At 45.8% G+C, this 17214-nt stretch overlaps 1 protein-coding gene across 3 annotated transcripts in view; it reads left to right on the top strand.

Annotated features, from left to right (window-relative positions):
- efcab7 (EF-hand calcium binding domain 7) overlaps positions 1-17214 on the top strand; it is a 131614-nt gene that overhangs the window by 88121 nt on the left and 26279 nt on the right. For all 3 annotated transcript variants that reach the window (XM_068037323.1, XM_068037324.1, XM_068037322.1), the window contains 3 exons: positions 7234-7382; positions 8273-8482; positions 10318-10425. In XM_068037323.1, the coding sequence (XP_067893424.1) occupies positions 7234-7382; positions 8273-8482; positions 10318-10425 (467 nt within the window). The remainder of the gene's footprint in view (positions 1-7233; positions 7383-8272; positions 8483-10317; positions 10426-17214) is intronic.

Below are 17214 nucleotides of genomic sequence, written 5' to 3'. Positions count from 1 at the left end.
AATGGGTGCTGTTCTGTCTGGAGAAAGACATGTGAGTGCTGGATCAACTTCTTTTTGCTGTGTATACAGGCTTGGGTATAGAGAACAGTCTGTACATTTTCTGATGACACAAAGAAGGAGGTTTGGTAAGCAGCAAGAAGGACTGCAGAAGACTTCAGGAAGACATAGGCAGGTTATTGGAATGAAAAAAAAACATGTGGGACATGCAATTTTATGTGGATAATTGAGGTAGTACACTTACAGAGGAAAAGCAATGATTAGGAGTATACACTCAATGGAAAGTCACTGAAGGGTGTGAATGAAAGAGAAACCTAGAGGTTCATGTATGTAATTCTCCAAAACTGCAAGTACAGGTCGATAAAGCCATAAAAAAAAGCCAACAGACCTTTGGGTTTTATAGATAGAGCAGAGGATATACAACAAAGAAGCAGGCCATTTGGCCCAACCAGTCCATGCCGCCACTTATGCTCCACTCAAACCTCCCCTTTTCATTCTTCATCAAACTATCAGCATAATCCTCTATTCCCTTCTCGTTAATATGCTTATTTCTATTTATTTATTCGTTCGGGGGATGTGGGCATTGCGGGCTAGGCCAGCATTAATTGCCCATCCCTAATTGCCCTTGAGAAGGTGGTAGTGAGTTGCCTTGTTGAACTGCTGCAGTCCTTGGGGTGTAGGTATACCAACATTGCTGTTAGAAAGGGAGCTCCAGGATTTTGACCCGGCGATGGTGAAGGAACGGTGATATAGTTCCAAGTCAGGATGGTGTGTGACTTGGAGGGGAACTTGCAGGTGGTAGTGTTCGCATGCATCTGCTGCCCTTGTCCTTCTAGGTGGCAGAGGACGCGGGTTTGGAAGATGCTGTCGAAAGAGTCTTAGTAAGTTGTTGCAGTGCATCTTGTCGATGGTACACACTGCTGTCACTGTGCGCCAGTAGTGGAGGGAGTGAATGTTGAAGGTGGTGGATGGGGTACCAATCAAGCGGGCTGCTTTGTCTTGCATGGCGTTGAGCTTCTTGAGTGTTGTAGCTGCACCCATCCAGACAAATAAAGAGTATTCCATCACATTGAGGAGACAGGAGGTGAGTTACTCGCTGCAGAATTCCCAATCTCTGACCTGCTCTTGTAGCCACAGCTACAAGTGGCTGGTCCAGTTCAGTTTCTGGTCAATGGTGACCCCTAGGATGTTGATAGTGGGGGATTCAGCGATGGTAATGTTATTGAACGTCGAGGGGAGATGATTAGATTCTCTCTTGTTTGAGATGGTCATTGCCTGGCACTTGTGTGGCGCGAATGTTACTTGCCACTTACCAGCCTAAGCCTGGATGTTGTCCAGGTCTTGCTGCATATGAACATGGGCTGCTTCAGTATCTGATGAGTCGCGAATGGTGCTGAACGTTGTGCAATCTTCAGCGAACATCCCCACTCCTGACCTTATGATGGAGGGAAGGTCATTCATGAAGCAACTGAAGATGGTTGGGCCTAGGACACGACCCTGAGGAGCTCCTGCAGTGATGTCCTGGGACTGAAATGATTGACCTCCAACAACCACAACCACCTTCCTTTGTGCTAGGTATGACTCCAACCAGCAGAGAGTTTTCCCCCCGATTCCCATTTAATCCAGTTTTGCTAAGGCTGCTTGATACCACACTCAATCAAATGCTGCCTTGATGTCAAAAGCAGTCACTCTCACTTCACCTCTGGAGTTCAGCTCTTTTGTCCATGTTTGGACCAAGGCTGTAATGAGGTGAGGAGCTGAGTGGCCCTGGCAGAACCCAAACTGAGTGTCAGCGAGTGCCATTTGATAGCACTGTTGAAAACCCCTTCCATCACTTTGCTGATGATTGGGAGTAGACCGATAGGGTGATAATTGGCCAGGTTGGATTTGTTCTGTTTTTTGTGCACAGGACATACTTGGGCAATTTTCCACATTGCTGGGTAAATGCCAGTGTTGTAGCTGTACTGGAACAGCTTGGCTAGGGGTGCGAGCTTAGATCTGATCTGTTGGTTGTGGGATCACTGTCGCATGCTGCTTCTGTTGTTTGACACGCAAGTAGTCCTGTGTTGTAGCTTTACCAGGCTGACACCTCATTTTTAGGTATGCCTGCTGCTGATCCTGGCATGCCCTCCTGCACTCTCCATTGAACCAGGGTTGGTCCCCCAGCTTGATGGTAATGGTAGAGTGGGGGATATGCTGGGTCATGAGCTATCAGATTGTGGCTGCATACAATTCTGCTGCTGCTGATTGCCAACAGCGCCTTCCCTTATCTATACTATTCGCTTCAACCACTCCCTGTGGTAGCGGTTTTCACATTCTTACCACTCTAAGGAAGTTTCTTCTGAATTCCCTATTTGATTTCTTGGTGACTAACTTACATTGATGGCCTCTAGTTATGCTGTTCCCCATAAGTGGAAACCTTCTGTCTTTGTCTCTCCCTAACAAACCCTTTCATAATTTTGAAGACCTCTGTTAGCACACCCCTCAGCCTTCTCTTTTCAAGGGAAAAGAGACCCAGCCTGTTCATTCTTTCCTGATAGGTATACCCCTGCATTTCTGGTATCATCCTTGTAAATCTTTTTTGCACTATCTCCAGTGCCTCTTTAGCTTTTTTTTATGGTGACCAGAATTGTATGCAGTATTCCAGGTGTGGTCTAACCCAGATTGGGTACAAGTTTAGCATAGCTATACTTCTCAACTCCAACCCTTTAGTAATAAACATTGGTGCGTGATTTGCTTTTTTAACCTGTGTCACTACTTTTAGTGATTTGTGTACTTGCACTCCCAGATCCTTTTGCTCCTGTACCCCATTTAGATTCTTATTTTCTAAGTAATATGCACCCCATTTATTTTTCTTGCCAGAACATAATACCTCACATTTATTGATGTTGAAATTCATTTACCAATTTATATGCTGATTCTGCATGTTAGTTAATATCGTCTTGTGATTTTTTGCAGTCCTCAGTATCAACCATCCACCCCACCACACCACCAAAGAAAAATGGCGTCATCTGCAAATTTAGAAATTATGTTTTTGATTCCAAAGTCTAAACCGTTAATATAAATTGTGAACAACCGTGGTACCAGCACTGACCTTTGTGGAACACCACTTCCCACCTTCTGCCACTCTGAATAGCTACCCTTTATCCCTACTCTCTGTTTTCTGTCTTGAAGGCAGCTAGCTATCTGTTCTGTTATGTATCCCCTGACTCTGCATTCTCTGACCTATTTATTCGTCCATTATAATGTACCTTGGCGAGTATAATATCACTTGGCTGGGAGTGTACTACAGGCCTCCAAACAGTAAGGGAGAGATAGAGGAGCAGATATGTAGGCACATCTCAGAGAGGTGTTAGAATAATAGGGTAATAATAGGGGATTTCAACTTCCCCAATATTAACTGGGATAATCTTAGTGCAAAAGGCCTAAAGGGGGCGGAATTCTTAAAGTGCATACAGGAGAGTTTGTTGAGCCAGCACGTAGAAAGTCCTACAAGAGAAGGGGCAGTACTGGAACTAATCCTCGGGAATGAAGCTGAGCAAATGGTAGAAGTGTCAGTGGGGGAGCATTTTGGGGATGGTGGCCATAACTCTGTAAGATTTAAGGTAGTTCTGGAAAAAGACAAAGAGGGACCGGAAATAACACTACTGAATTGGGGGAAGGCCTATTTCAATATGATAAAACAGGATCTGGCCAACATGGACTGTGAGTGGCTGCTTGTAGGAAAGTCTACATCAAACCAGTGGGAGTCATTCAAAAAGGAAATAGTGAGAGTTCAGAACCAACATGTTCGCGTAAAGGTGAAGGATAGGATCAACACGTCCAGGGAACCCTGGATGTCAAGGGATATAGAGGATTGGATAAGGAAACAAAACGAGGCCTATTGCAGATTCAGAGCGCTGAAAACAGCAGAGGCCCTAGAGGAGTATAGAAAGTGTAGGGGGGTACTTAAAAAAGTAATTAGGAGAGCAAAGAGGGGACATGAAAAAAGCACTGGCAGGCAAGATAAAGGAAAATCACAAAGTGTTTTATAAGTATATTAAGGGCAAGAGAATAACCAGGGAAAGAGTAGGGCCCATTAGGGAGCAAAGTGGCAATGTGTGTGTGGAGCCGGAGGACATAGGTGAGGTTTTAAATGATTTCTTTTCATCTGTGTTCACTATGGAGAAGGACGATGTAGGTGTAGAGATCAGGGAGGGGGATTGTGATATACTTGAACAAATTAGCATTTAAAGGGAGGAAGTATTAGCTGTTTTAGTGAGCTTAAAAGTGGATAAATCCACAGGCCCAGATGAGATATATCCCAGGCTGTTATGTGAGGCAAGGGAGGAGATAGCAGGGGCTCTGACACAAATTTTCAAATCCTCCCTGGCCACACGAGAGGTACCAGAGGATTGGAGGACAGCGAATGTGGTACCATTATTCAAGAAGGGTAGCAGGGATAAACCAGATAATTACAGGCTAGTGAGTCTAACATCAGTGATGGGGAAACTATTAGAAAAAATTCTGAGGGACAGGATTAATCTCCGCTTGGAGAGGCAGGGATTAATCAAGGATAGTCAGCATGGCTTTGTCAGGGGAGATCATGTCTAACAAATTTGATGGAATTTTTCGAGGAGGTGACTAGATGTGTAGATGAGGGTAAAGTAGTTGATGTAGTCTACGTGGACTTCAGTAAGGCTTTTGATAAGGTCCCACATGGGAGATTGGTTAAGAAGGTGAGAGCCCATGGAATCCAGGGCAATTTGACAAATTGGATCCAAAATTGGCTTAGTGACAGGAGGCAGAGGGTGTTGGTCAAGGGTTGTTTTTGCGAGTGGAAGCCTGTGACCAGTGGCGTACTGCAGGGCTTGGTGCTGGGACCCTTGCTGTTTGTAGTGTACATTAATGATTTAGACGTGAATATAGGAGGTATGATCAGTAAGTTCGCAGATGACATAAAAATTGGTTGTGTCCTAAATAGTGAGGAGGAAAGCCTTAGATTACAGGACGATATAGATGGCCTGGTAAGATGGGCAGAGCAGTGGCAAATGGAATTTAATTCTGAGAAGTGTGAGGTGATGCATTTTGGGAGGACTAACAAGGCAAGGAAATATACAATAGATGGTAGGACCCCAGGAGGTACAGAGGGACTTTGGTGTACTTGTCCATAGATCACTGAAGGCAGCAGCACAGATAGATAAGGTAATTAGGAAGGCTTTTAGGATACTTTCCTTTATTTGTCGAGGCATAGAATATAAGAGCAGGGAGGTTATGATGGAACTGTATAAAACGCGAGTTAGGCCACAGCTGGATTACTATATGCAGTTCTGGTCACCACACTATAGGAAGGATGTGATTGCACTGGAGAGGGTGCAGATGAGATTCACCAGGATGTTGCCTGGGCTGGAGCATTTCAGCTATGAAGAGAGACTGGATAGGGTTGTTTCCTTAGAGCAGAGAAGGCTGAGGGGGGACCTGATTGAGGTATACAAAATTATGAGGTGCATTGCTGGATAGATAGGAAGAAACTTTTTTCCTTAGTGGAGGGGCCAATAACCAGGGGGCATAGATTTAAGGTAAGGGGCAGAAGGTTTAGAGGGGATTTCAGGAAAATGTTTTTCACCCATAGGGTGGTTGGAATCTGGAACACACTGCCTGAAGGGGTGGTAGAGGCAGGAACCCTCACAACATTTAAGAAGTATTTAGATGAGCACTTGAAACATCATAACATACAAGGCTATGGGCCAAGTGCTACAAAATGGGATTAGAATAGATAGATGCTTGATGGCCAGGACAGACACGATGGGCCGAAGGGACTGTTTCTGTGCTGTATAACTCTGTGACTCTATGACCTTATCAAAGATCTTTTGAAAATCTAGATAAATTACATCTACTGCATCAAATGTGTCTATTCTCCAAAACATTCAACGAAGTTCTGCAAGCAAGACTTTCCCTTTTTGAATTAATGCTGAATATTTGTTATTATTTCTGCTTTCTGAAAGTTCTTCTATTCTCTCCTTTGGGAGGGGTTCCATTAGTTTTCCTACCACCCTTGCTAAGCTGACTACAATACAAGAGTATAAAAATAATGGGAAATTTGTACAAAGCATTGGTTAGGCCATAGCCAGAGTACTTTGTGCAGTTTTAGGAGTCCCATTATAGTAAGGCCATTAAAGCCGAAAAACCAGGAAACTAATTATGAGGAGGAATTGAAATAATGGGAGGAATTTCTCGTTGGGCGGAGGGGCCCCGTGCAGCGGCCGAAAAGTCAGTGTCAAGCTCGCCTCTGCTGTGCCTGGGGAGCCAGACCGGATTTTATGCTCCCTGGCCCTTAATTGGTCTTGGGCAGGACTTCCACCTCCTTGAGGCAGGAAGTCCCGCCAAATGGAGTTTCCAGCCAATCAGTGGGCTGGCAGCTCTTTAGTCCCAGCAGCGCCATTAGGAGCAATGGCACTTCTGGGATTGCACCCAGGCATCAGAAGAAGATGAAGGACAGCCCCAGAAAAAAGCTAGGTTTCAAGGGCCTCGTCGGGGACAATTGATCGGGCCCCAGCGAGGCAAAGGGCGTCATTTAGTGGGGGGCGGGGGCGTAATGTGTTTTGGGGGCGGTTGGGGCTTTGGGGGCAGCCCTCCATGGGGCACAAGGTGCCCGATCAGGAGGCCTCTCCCCCCCCCCCCCCCCCCCCCCCCAGCCTGCAAGAAGGGCGCCTATTTTCATCAGCTGGCCTCAACCGCCCACCAGCCAAAGGTAAAATACCAATTAATTGGCCATTTAAGGGCCGTGATTGGTCTGAGGCAGGCGGGCTATTTCCCATCGCTGCCGCATAAATTGGCAACGGGGGTGGGAGGTGGGTCGGGAACGGCCCCCACCCTCCCACCTCTCACTCAATTTTACACCCCCCCCCCCCCGCCACCAGCCCGCTGGCTTGGGGGGCGTAAAATTCTGGCCATTAGAACTATTTCCATGTGATCAGAGAAAACTATGAGGATATTTAATAGAGATTTTAAGATTGTGAATGAATATGAATTCTTCTCTCATTACTGCTACCTCTCTTCAAACCATACGCATGACCCTGGGTTGTACATTGGCTGTGGTCAATAGTTTGGGCAGCTCACCTGCTTGCAACACCTTTGCCAATGCTGCTTTGAGCTGACCAATTTGAGGTGTACTACAGCTGTGTGGGGAAGGCTATGCTTTTCAAATCCTTATAGAGCATCATTAAATATACCTTCATGTTTCCACATTCTACATAGAAAATTTTGACACAAAGAAAAACGAGCTGACCCGTCAGGGCTTCATGGACTTGAATCTGATGGAAGCCAATGATCGGGAAGGTGATCCAAGAGACCTTTGGATAACACTTGAATCAATGGGTTACAGCAAAGCACTAGAAATGCATGAGGTATTTTATTTTTGTTTTTATGTTCATTTTGATTGATATCAGTAACCCATTAATCACTGATTGGAAAAGAAGTGTGCAAGATTTCAAGATCCATATGCTTCTATGTGCAGACGTTTTATATTTTGCTCTATAAAGTTCAGGTGTAAACTGCTCTTTTAAATGTGATTGTAATTCACTATTGTCACTGGGTTTATTTAACACATTGTATCAATGTACAACAGGAAAAATTATGCTTATACTGTATTTAGGATTATGATGTGCTTGCATTTTATTCTTAATTCAACAATTTACTGCCACTAGTGGTGGCGGACCTACAATCCACTCTTAGCTCCCAGTTCTCTTTCTTGACATAAACTATAACTGGAATGAAAAGTGTATAATTCTATTGCTGATTGTTTATTCAGTGTTTAAATGTACATTTGATATGACCATTTTACACACCAGTCTTTATGTTTACTGAAATCCTAGTGATCATACTGTTTGCAACTAGCATCATCATCCCCTCCTCAAAAAGACAGCATTGATCCCTGTGCCCTTGCAGACTGTAACCTCATTTCCAACCTCCCTTTCCTCTCCAAAGCCTTTCTTCCTTCCCCTACTCACTTCAACCACCTTTGGTGGCCATGCCTTCAGCCATCTACAGCCTAAGCTCTGGATTTCCCTTCCTAAAACTCTCTACCTCTCTCTCCCTTTTTAACACCTACTTCTGACCAAGCTTTTAATCACCCTTCTTAATATCTTGTTCTTTAGCTCGGTCTTGGTTTTTGTCTGAAGAGCCTTCGAAACATTTTCTTGCATTAAAGGCACTATATAAATGTAAATTGTTGTATCTTGACTTTGACGTACAGAAATCTCATTCTTCATTAAAATATGCATTTTTTTGTATATAGGCATGCCCTTTTGTGGTTAATATCTATGCAGAGGACAGCAAACTTAAGCTGACACCAATCAGTTTGGAAATGGGTGGAAGCCTTCTCAATTCAGCTATCTGCAAATCTGTCATAAGTAAAGGAGAAGCAAAAGCCATGAAGGATTACAGCAACCTAGTGATTCACACCTACAAGACTGAAACACGAATCACTTCAGTCATTGAAAATAAAGTATGCATTGTTTTCATTTGTTTTATTTGATTAATTTGTAGTTTGTTTCGTTATAGTTTGTAGCATCTGTATATGTCATCAGTGTTTAACAGATTGAAATAATAGAAGCCTTAAATCAATGTTGTTCACTTTTTTTCAAGTCCTGTCTAGACCAAGATTCTGCTTCAGTTGTGTCAGCATCACAGACTAACATCTGTATTCCGCCAACAGGGGCAGGGCTAGCCATCTAGCCAACTGAGCTAACCAGCTCATGGTGTCCTAACATGCTAAAATGGCATGATGATATCCTGATTTAAGCATGTCAGTAGCGAACAGTGGAACGGTTCTTTCACTTGTTCTTTGCATACCTTGAGAACAATCTCCTTAGGAATTGGCTTATTTGGTAGTGCTCTCATCTCTGAGGCAGTAGGCTTTGGATTCAATCCTTGCATCAAGATTTGCATGCATACTTAATGCGTTATTCCACTGCAATATTGAAGGATTGCCGCACTATTGGGTGCATCATTTCTTTTCATTCTTGATATATGCTTGTCGCAGGCAAGGCCAACCCTTGTGACCCTCAAGAAGATGGAGGTTGGGTTCTTGAACCACTGCAGTCCGTCTGATGAAGGTATTCCCACAATGCTGTTAGGGAGGTACTTTCAGGATTTTAACCAGCAACAATGAAGGAGGAGCAATGTATGTCCAATTCAGGATGGTGTGCGACTTTGAAGTGATGGTGTTCTCATGCACCTGCTGTCCTTGCCTTTCTAGGTGGTGGAGTTATGGGTTTAGGAGGTGCTGCCAAAGAAGCCTTCACTTGCTGCAGTGCATCCTGTACATAGTACACATTGCAGGCATGGTGTGCTGGTGGTGGAGGGGAGTGAATATTTAAGCTGGTGGATGGCATGCAGATGAAGCAGACTGCTTTATCCTGGATTGTGCCCAGCTTCTTGATAGCTGTTGCAGCTGCATCCATCCAGGCAAATGAAGGACATTCCATCATACTCCTGACTTGTAGCTTGTAGCTGGTGATGAGGTTTTGGGAAGTCAGGAGGTGAGCTGTATGCCTCAGGATACATAGCCTCTGATCTGCTCTAGTGGCCACAGCATTAATGTGGCTGGTCCATAGAGAGCCTCAGGATGTTGATGTTGGGCATTTCAATGATGGTAGTGTCATTGAACAGCAAGGGTAGGTGGTTATGTCCTCTCTTGTTGGAGATGGTCATTGCCTGCACATGTGTGGTGTGAATGTTGCTTACCACTTATCAGCCCAGGCCTGCATGTTCAAGTCTTACTACATGCTAGCATGGACTGCTTCATTATCTGAAACATTGGAAATGTAGCTGAACAATGTGCAATCATCAGCAGGCAACATCATTACTGACCTTATGATGGAAGGAAGGCCATTGATGAAACGATAGTTGGGTCTAGGACGCCGCCCTGAGGAACTAAGCGATGTCCTGGGGCTGAAATGATTGGCCTTCAATGACTATATTGGTTGGTGCCAAGTAAAACTCCAACCACTGGAGAGTTTACCCCTTGATCCCCATTTACTTGGGCTCCTTGTGCCAAACACAGTGGAATACTGCCTTGATGTCTAGGGCAACCACTCGCACTCCACCTCTGGAATTCTGCTCTTGCATCATGTTTGGACCAAGGTTTTAACGAGATCATTACAGAGGCCAGTTTTCTGCCAATTCTGCTAGTCACTCCACATACTAGGAAGAAACAGCTGAATGCACTGGACAGAGTGAATGCTACAACCCTGACAACATCCTGGCTGTAGTGTTATTACTGTGCATTTTTGTTCACATTTGGTAACCTTATGTTTTGCTTTCTGTACTTTTCTACAGTCTGAAACGAGAGTGATCATTCATGTCAACAATGAACAGAGTAAAAACTGTGTCAGCAGTCGGGGGCTTAGTATTTTTGCAATGGAAGTAGCACCGAGGACAACCACAGTAAGTAGAATTGTGCATTTATGGGGGTATGGTAGCGTAGTGGTTATGTTACTAGAGTAGTAATCTAGAGGCCTTGACTACTTATCCGGAGACATAAGTTCAAATCCCACCACGGCAGCTAGGGAAGTTAGTTCAATTAATTAGATATATCTGGAAAAAAAGGTAGCATCAGTAATGGTGACCATGAAAGTACCAGATTGTCGTAAAAACCCAACTGGTTCACTGATGTCCTTTAGGGAAGGAAATCTGCTATTCTAACGCAGTCTGGCCTATATGTGATGCCAGACCCACAGCAATGTGGTTGACTCTTAACTGCTCTCTCAAATGGCCTAGCAAGCCATTCAGTTGTATTCAAGAAGGTGGCTCGCCACCACCTTCACAAGGGCAATTAGGTTGGACAATAAATGCTGGCTTTACCAGCAATGCCCACATCCCATTAGTGATAACATTGTATACCACAGGGTCTGAAACTCCTGTGTAACATAACATGACATTAAACTGCTGTTGCTGTTTGTCATGACATCTAGCACCAGCAATTAAGTAAACTTCAGCAAACTGAGTAACTTGCCCTTCCCACTACACAAATATGTGCAAACCCCACCTATAAATTTCATGTGGAATAATACAGGGTTACATGTCAAGGAGGTGGCACATCTTGTGATTGTACTGATATTGACAAACTGTTTAAGCTTTGACCATGCAGTTTGACATCATCTCAACTTCTGTTATTTGCTTTGTAATCTACTGCTGCCTGTAACACAGTCCTGCCTATGCTTTATTCTGTATCTCCTGACAAGCATTCCTCCCACAACAAACATCATCAAACATAGATAAACAGGTCATTCATTTCATTTGCCATTTGTGTGAAAATTGTTGACATGTTGTCTATGTTTCGACCGTGATTGCACTTTGACAGATATTCACTGGAGATGAGGATGTGAAAAGGCGATTTAGAAATCTCAGTTCTTTCTTTGTCAGTTTATTCAATTCTTTTTATGAACAGAATCAATTTTGTAAGATCAAATGTGCTTATATTGTTTGCTATCTTTGTAGTGTGATATTGTACTCAGGGTAACACTAAAAAACAATAATACACGCAGGTTTGATCTGATCAAATTGGTCAAAGTGTTCATAAAAGGAGTGCATTGTAAATAGAGTGCAGAAGTTGGGAATTTGCTGAGAGTGGGAATTGATGAGTACATCTCAAACTGACATTTAGTTTAACGTTTAAAATTATATTAGAACTTTAAAAATTGTAAAAGAAACTGCAAGCTTGCTAACAGAAACTGTGGGCTGAAGTTTGCTTTGGAACCCCGACGTCAGGACCAAAAGGGGGTCCTGAGCCCACATTTGCTGGCACCGGGACCAGCGTGGCTGTTTTACTGGAGGTGGCCTCCTAATTGGCCGCTTTGGGGGGATTGTTGGGGCAGCGGGGGCTGCATTTCCTGCCTGCAGGAACCTCTTTGGGCCATGGAGCCTCTGGCTACGATGGTCCCAGGGCTACCGTAGGAAGGCTGCCTCCATGAAGCTGGCGGCCTCCCCACACGGCAGGGGCTACCCTGTAACTGGCAAAATTCCAGTGGACCCAGTTAATGGCCGCTAATGTTCTTGTTCTCTTGATCTTTGGCCTCCTTGTCTCGAGAGACAATGGGTAAGCGCCTGGAGGTGGTCAGTGGTTTGTGAAGCAGAGGCTGGAGTGGCTATAAAGGCCAATTCAAGAGTGACAGGCTCTTCCACAGGTGCTGCAGATAAAATTGGTTGTCAGCCTGTTACACAGTTGGCTCTCCCCTTGCGCTTCTGTCATTTTTCCTGCCAACCGCTAAGTCTCCTCGAGTCGCCACACCTTAGCCCCGCCTTTATGGCTGCCCGCCAGCTCTAGCGATCACTGGTAACTGACTCCCACGACTTGTGATCAGTGTCACAAGACTTCATGTCGTGTTTGCAGACGTCTTTAAAGCGGAGACATGGACGGCCGGTGGGTCTGATACCAGTGACGAGCTCGCTTTACAATGTGTCCTTCGGATCCTGCCATCTTCCATGCGGCTCACATGGCCAAGCCATCTCAAGCGCCGCTGGCTCAGTAGGGTGTATATGCTGGGGATGTTGGCCGCCTCGAGGACTTCTGTGTTGGAGAACGGTCCTTCCACCTGATGCCAAGGATTCTCCGGAGGCAGCGAAGATGGAATAAATTGAGACGTCGCTCTTGGCTGACATACGTTGTCCAGGCCTTGCTGCCGTTGAGCAAGGTACTGAGGACACAGGCCTGATACACTCGGACATTTGTGTTCCGTGTCAATGCGCCATTTTCCCACATTCTCTTGGCCAGTCTGGACATAGCAGTCGAAACCTTTCCCATGCGTTTGTTGATTTCTGCATCGAGAGACAGGTTACTGGTGATAGTTGAGCCTAGGTAGGTGAACTCTTGAACCACTTCCAGAGCATGGTGGCCGATATTGATGGATGGAGCATTTCTGATGTCCTGTGCCATGATGTTCGTTTTCTTGAAGCTGATGGTTAGGCCAAATTTGTTGCAGGCAGCTGCAATCCTGTCGATGAGTCTCTGCAGACACTCTTCAGTGTGGGATGTTAATGCAGCATCGTCAGCAAAGAGGAGTTCCCTGATGAGGACTTTCCATACTTTGGTCTTCGCTCTACTACGGGCAAGGTTGAACAACCTGCCACCTGATCTTGTGTGGAGGCAAATTCCTTCTTCTGAAGACTTGAACGCATGTGAAAGCAGCAGGGAGAAGAAGATCCCAAACAGTGTAGGTGCGAGAACACAGCCCTGTTTCACGCCACTCAGGATAGGAAAGGGGTCTGATGAGGCGCCGCTATGCTGAATTGTGACTTTCATATTGTCATGGAATGAGGTGATGATACTTAATAGCGGACATCCGATCTTTTCTAGTAGCCTGAAGAGACCACGCCTGCTGACGAGGACAAAGGCTTTGGTGAGATCTATGAAAGCAACGTAGAGGGGCATCTGTTGTTCGCGGCATTTCTCCTGTAGCTGGCGAAGGGAGAACAGCATGTCAATGGTGGATCTCTCTGCTCGAAAGCCACACCGTGCCTCAGGGTAGACATGCGCAGGCAGCTTCTGGAGCCTGTTTAAAGCAACTCGAGTGAAGACTTTCCCCACTGTGTTGAGCAGGGAGATTCCACGGTAGTTGTTGCGGTCACCGCGGTCACCCTTGTTCTTATAGAGGGTGATGATATTGGCATCGCGCACGTCCTGTGGTACTGCTCCCTCGTCCCAGCACAGGCAAAGCAGTTTGTAGAGTGCTGAAAGTATAGCAGGCTTGGTACTCTTGATTATTTCAGGGGTAATGCCGTCCTTCCCAGGGGCTTTTCCGCTGGCTAGAGAATCAGTGGCATCACTGAGTTCCGATTTTGTTGGCTGTACGTCCAGCTCATCCATGACTGGCAGAGACTGGGCTGCATTGATGGCGGTCTCAGTGACAACATTTTCCTTGGAGTACAGTTCTAGGTAGTGTTTCACCCAGCGGTCCATTTGCTTGCGTTGGTCAGTGATTGTGTCCCCTGATTTAGCTTTGAGGGGGGTGATCTTTTTGATGGTTGGCCCAAAAGCTCTCTTAATGCCATCATACATTCCTCTGTCATTTTCGGTGTCGGAGGCCAGCTGAATATGACTGCATAGGTGTTGCCAGTAGTCATTTGTACAGTGTCTGGCTGGTCTTTGTGCAGCGCTTCTGGCTGCTTTAAGTGCTACGGATGTTAACTTGCTGGGGGCTTTCTTGTAGTTCAACAGTGCAATGCGCTTCGCGGCTATGACAGGTTCCAGCTCTTCAAAGTGAGATTGAAACCAGTCTGCATTCTGCTTCATACGTCTGCCATAGGTGGTCATTGCTGAGTCATAGATGGCGTCTCTGATGTGGGCCCACTTGGTCTCTGCATCCCCTGGAGGAGTGTTTTAAAGGGCTTTGTTAAGTGAATTTATAAACTTACGTAACAGCTGTGGATAAGAAATTCTGCTAGTGTTGATGCGCGGGCGGCCCTTCTGCTTGGAGTGATGCAGCTTCTTTGGTTTGAGCCTAACCTTGCTGCACACCAGGGAGTGGTCGGTGTCGCAGTCCGCACTGTGGAAGCTGCGTGTGATTTGAACGCTGTTTAAAGAGGCTCGCCTTGTGACAATGAGGTCCAGCTGGTGCCAAAGACGTGATCTTGGGTGCCTCCAAGAAACCTGGTGACAGGGTTTAGTATGAAAGAACGAGTTGGTGATGCAGAGGTTATGAGAGGTACACAACTCAAGCAGTCTCTGTCCATTCTCATTCATCCTTCCAATGCCATAGCGCCCAAGGCAGGAGGGCCATGAGTCATGGTCGGCCCCAACCCTGGCATTAAAGTCCCCCAGCAGGAACAGATGTTTGGTATTGGGGATGCTACTAATGATATTATGGAATTCCTCGTAGAACTGGTCTTTAGCTTCAGGTGGGGAGCAGAGTGTTGGAGCATAGATGCTGAGTAGGTGTGCTGGACCAGAGGCAGTGAGCAGTCGGATGGACAGTATGCGTTCCGAGCCATTTGAAGGTGGCTCTATCATGCTGAGCAAAGAATTTCTGATGGCGAAGCCCACTCCATGCCGTCTTGATTCTTCAGGATCCCTACCCTGCCATAAAAAGGTGTAGGCTTGATCTCTTAGAGATTCGCTTGCAGGGAGGTGTGTCTCCTGAAGTGCTGCAATGTCCACATTGAGTCTACTGAGCTCGTTGTTAATGATGGCGGTCTTCCGAGAATCGTTGATTTGTGTAAGGTCTTCCGACAGGCCAGCACACATAGTTCTGACGTTCCAGCTTGCAAAGCGAAGGACTGGTACCTTCTTTCCTTTTTTTTGGCGTGCTGTTTGGTGCGGTGTTTTTCGGGCAATGACTCTGAGCTCCAAGCACCCATTGAAGCAGGTGGACTGTGGCGGGACAGAACCTTACTGACCGGGGGCTGCCCGGTTTGAGGCGGGCGGTAGCTGTCCAGTGAGATGCGATGATCTCTCCCACCGACAAAGGCAAACCGTGGCACCCAATCTCTACGCCAATTGAGCTGGACTTATAACCCGTAATGCTGTCTTCCGTGTTGTTGTGGTCACTATGAGGCGACTATGGAGTGACCTCTCCATGGCACATGCCTGGGCGGATGTATGGAGGTTGTGAGTTGCCCAAGCGTCAAAACCCCCCTCTCTGCCTTCCTGGTGGGGTCCAAAGGAGTGCAGAGCATGAACTTTGGCACCGGTATGGCCGCAGGAACTGCCGGAAACATGCAATGGTGACACATGACCACCTTCAGGGTTCCGCTCCGGATTTTCTGTTAGGGCTTACTCCCTTAGCCTTGGTCTCTCCCGAGACGCCCACAAGGCAGTGGGGTTGTTAGGGCCCCTGCTGAGGGATAGGTGCCTTAATTATGCCTGTTAGCTGCCTGCCTCCTGCCTGCTGCTGGCAGACTTCCCCAGCGGCAGAATTGCGTCGGAGAGCTGTCCCGATGCGGCTCCCAGCTATCTTAGCGGCCCCTCCCGCCTCTGTTCCCACCACCCAAGGCCAGTAAAATTCAGTGGCAGTTTACTGTCAATCAGTCGTAAGTAATTGCCTGAATAAATGCTAATTACTGTGTGCAGGAATCTGAGTCAGCACTTGTAACTTGGTGTCTCAAAAATGTGTATAAAGTAAACAGTATCTGCTGATGCACAGAATGGTTGCAAAAGGAAGGCTTCGTAAATAGAGGACAAAAGTAGTGAATTTGGTGCTAGTTGAAATTCGGTGCAGAGGGGAAAGGAAGTGCTGCTTTCAGCCTCCAATACTTGTGGGTCGTGTAAGCTTGAGGCAGTATTTAAAATTTTAGTCCAGTGTTTTAGTGCTTACTGCAAGTTAGTGTGGTAGAAAAAGAAATAATAACTTATACCAAACTAAAAATTAGAAATAGATAATATATACTACGAACAGGTTGTGTGTCTGGACTGCAGTATGTGGGAGCTTGTGGACAGCGAGACTGTCCTGAGCAAACACATCTGCATTTGATGTCTCCACTTCTCTGTCTAGAATACATCCGGTTCAGAGTCATTGAGCGGAGTGCGAGTTGGAGACAGTCCGATACATAAGGGAGGGGAGATGTATGTGGACAGTTTGCTCTCGACTTCGGTCACCTGTCGTGGAGGTGTGCAGATTCAGAATGGCGTTGGTGTGACCAGTAGTGTGCAATGCAAGGGAAACCCGGGTGAGATAGAGAACAAGGATCTGCAGATCGTCTTCAATAGGTACAACCTGTGAGGATAAGGATTGTTGAAGGACAGCCAGAATGTGGATCATGACACCTTGAAGCAGGAGGCTATCCAAAGGCAGGAGGAGTAGGAAGGAGGAAGTGTAATATAGTAGTTGTAGGGGTTCAATAATTAGGGGGATAGATAGCATCCTTTATAAGCAGGATTGTGAGTCCCACATCTCCTGGTTGGGGAGTCTAGGACCTCGGGGGCATTGTCTAAAAATTAGAGCCTGAACTTTCAAGAGTGAAATTAGGAAACACTTCTTACACGCAAAGGGTGGTAGATCTTTGGAACTCTCTTCTGCAAACAGCGAATGATGCCAGATCAATTGTTAATTTAAAATCTGAGGCCGACACCTGTTTCTATTTTCCTATGATTTAATGGTGCATGGATCCTTAATTATATTTTCAAACTTGTTTCTATCAGAAGAAGGACTTGTTTTAGTATAGAACCTTTCACAATCTTACGACATTCCAAAGCGCTTTACAGCCAATGAAGTACTTTTAATAGAGTCACTGTTGCAATGT

This window comes from Heterodontus francisci, chromosome 8 (genome assembly GCF_036365525.1).
Source record: "Heterodontus francisci isolate sHetFra1 chromosome 8, sHetFra1.hap1, whole genome shotgun sequence".
In the NCBI taxonomy this organism is placed as follows: Eukaryota; Metazoa; Chordata; class Chondrichthyes; order Heterodontiformes; family Heterodontidae; genus Heterodontus; species Heterodontus francisci.
This window is presented reverse-complemented; position numbering and strand designations above follow the sequence as displayed.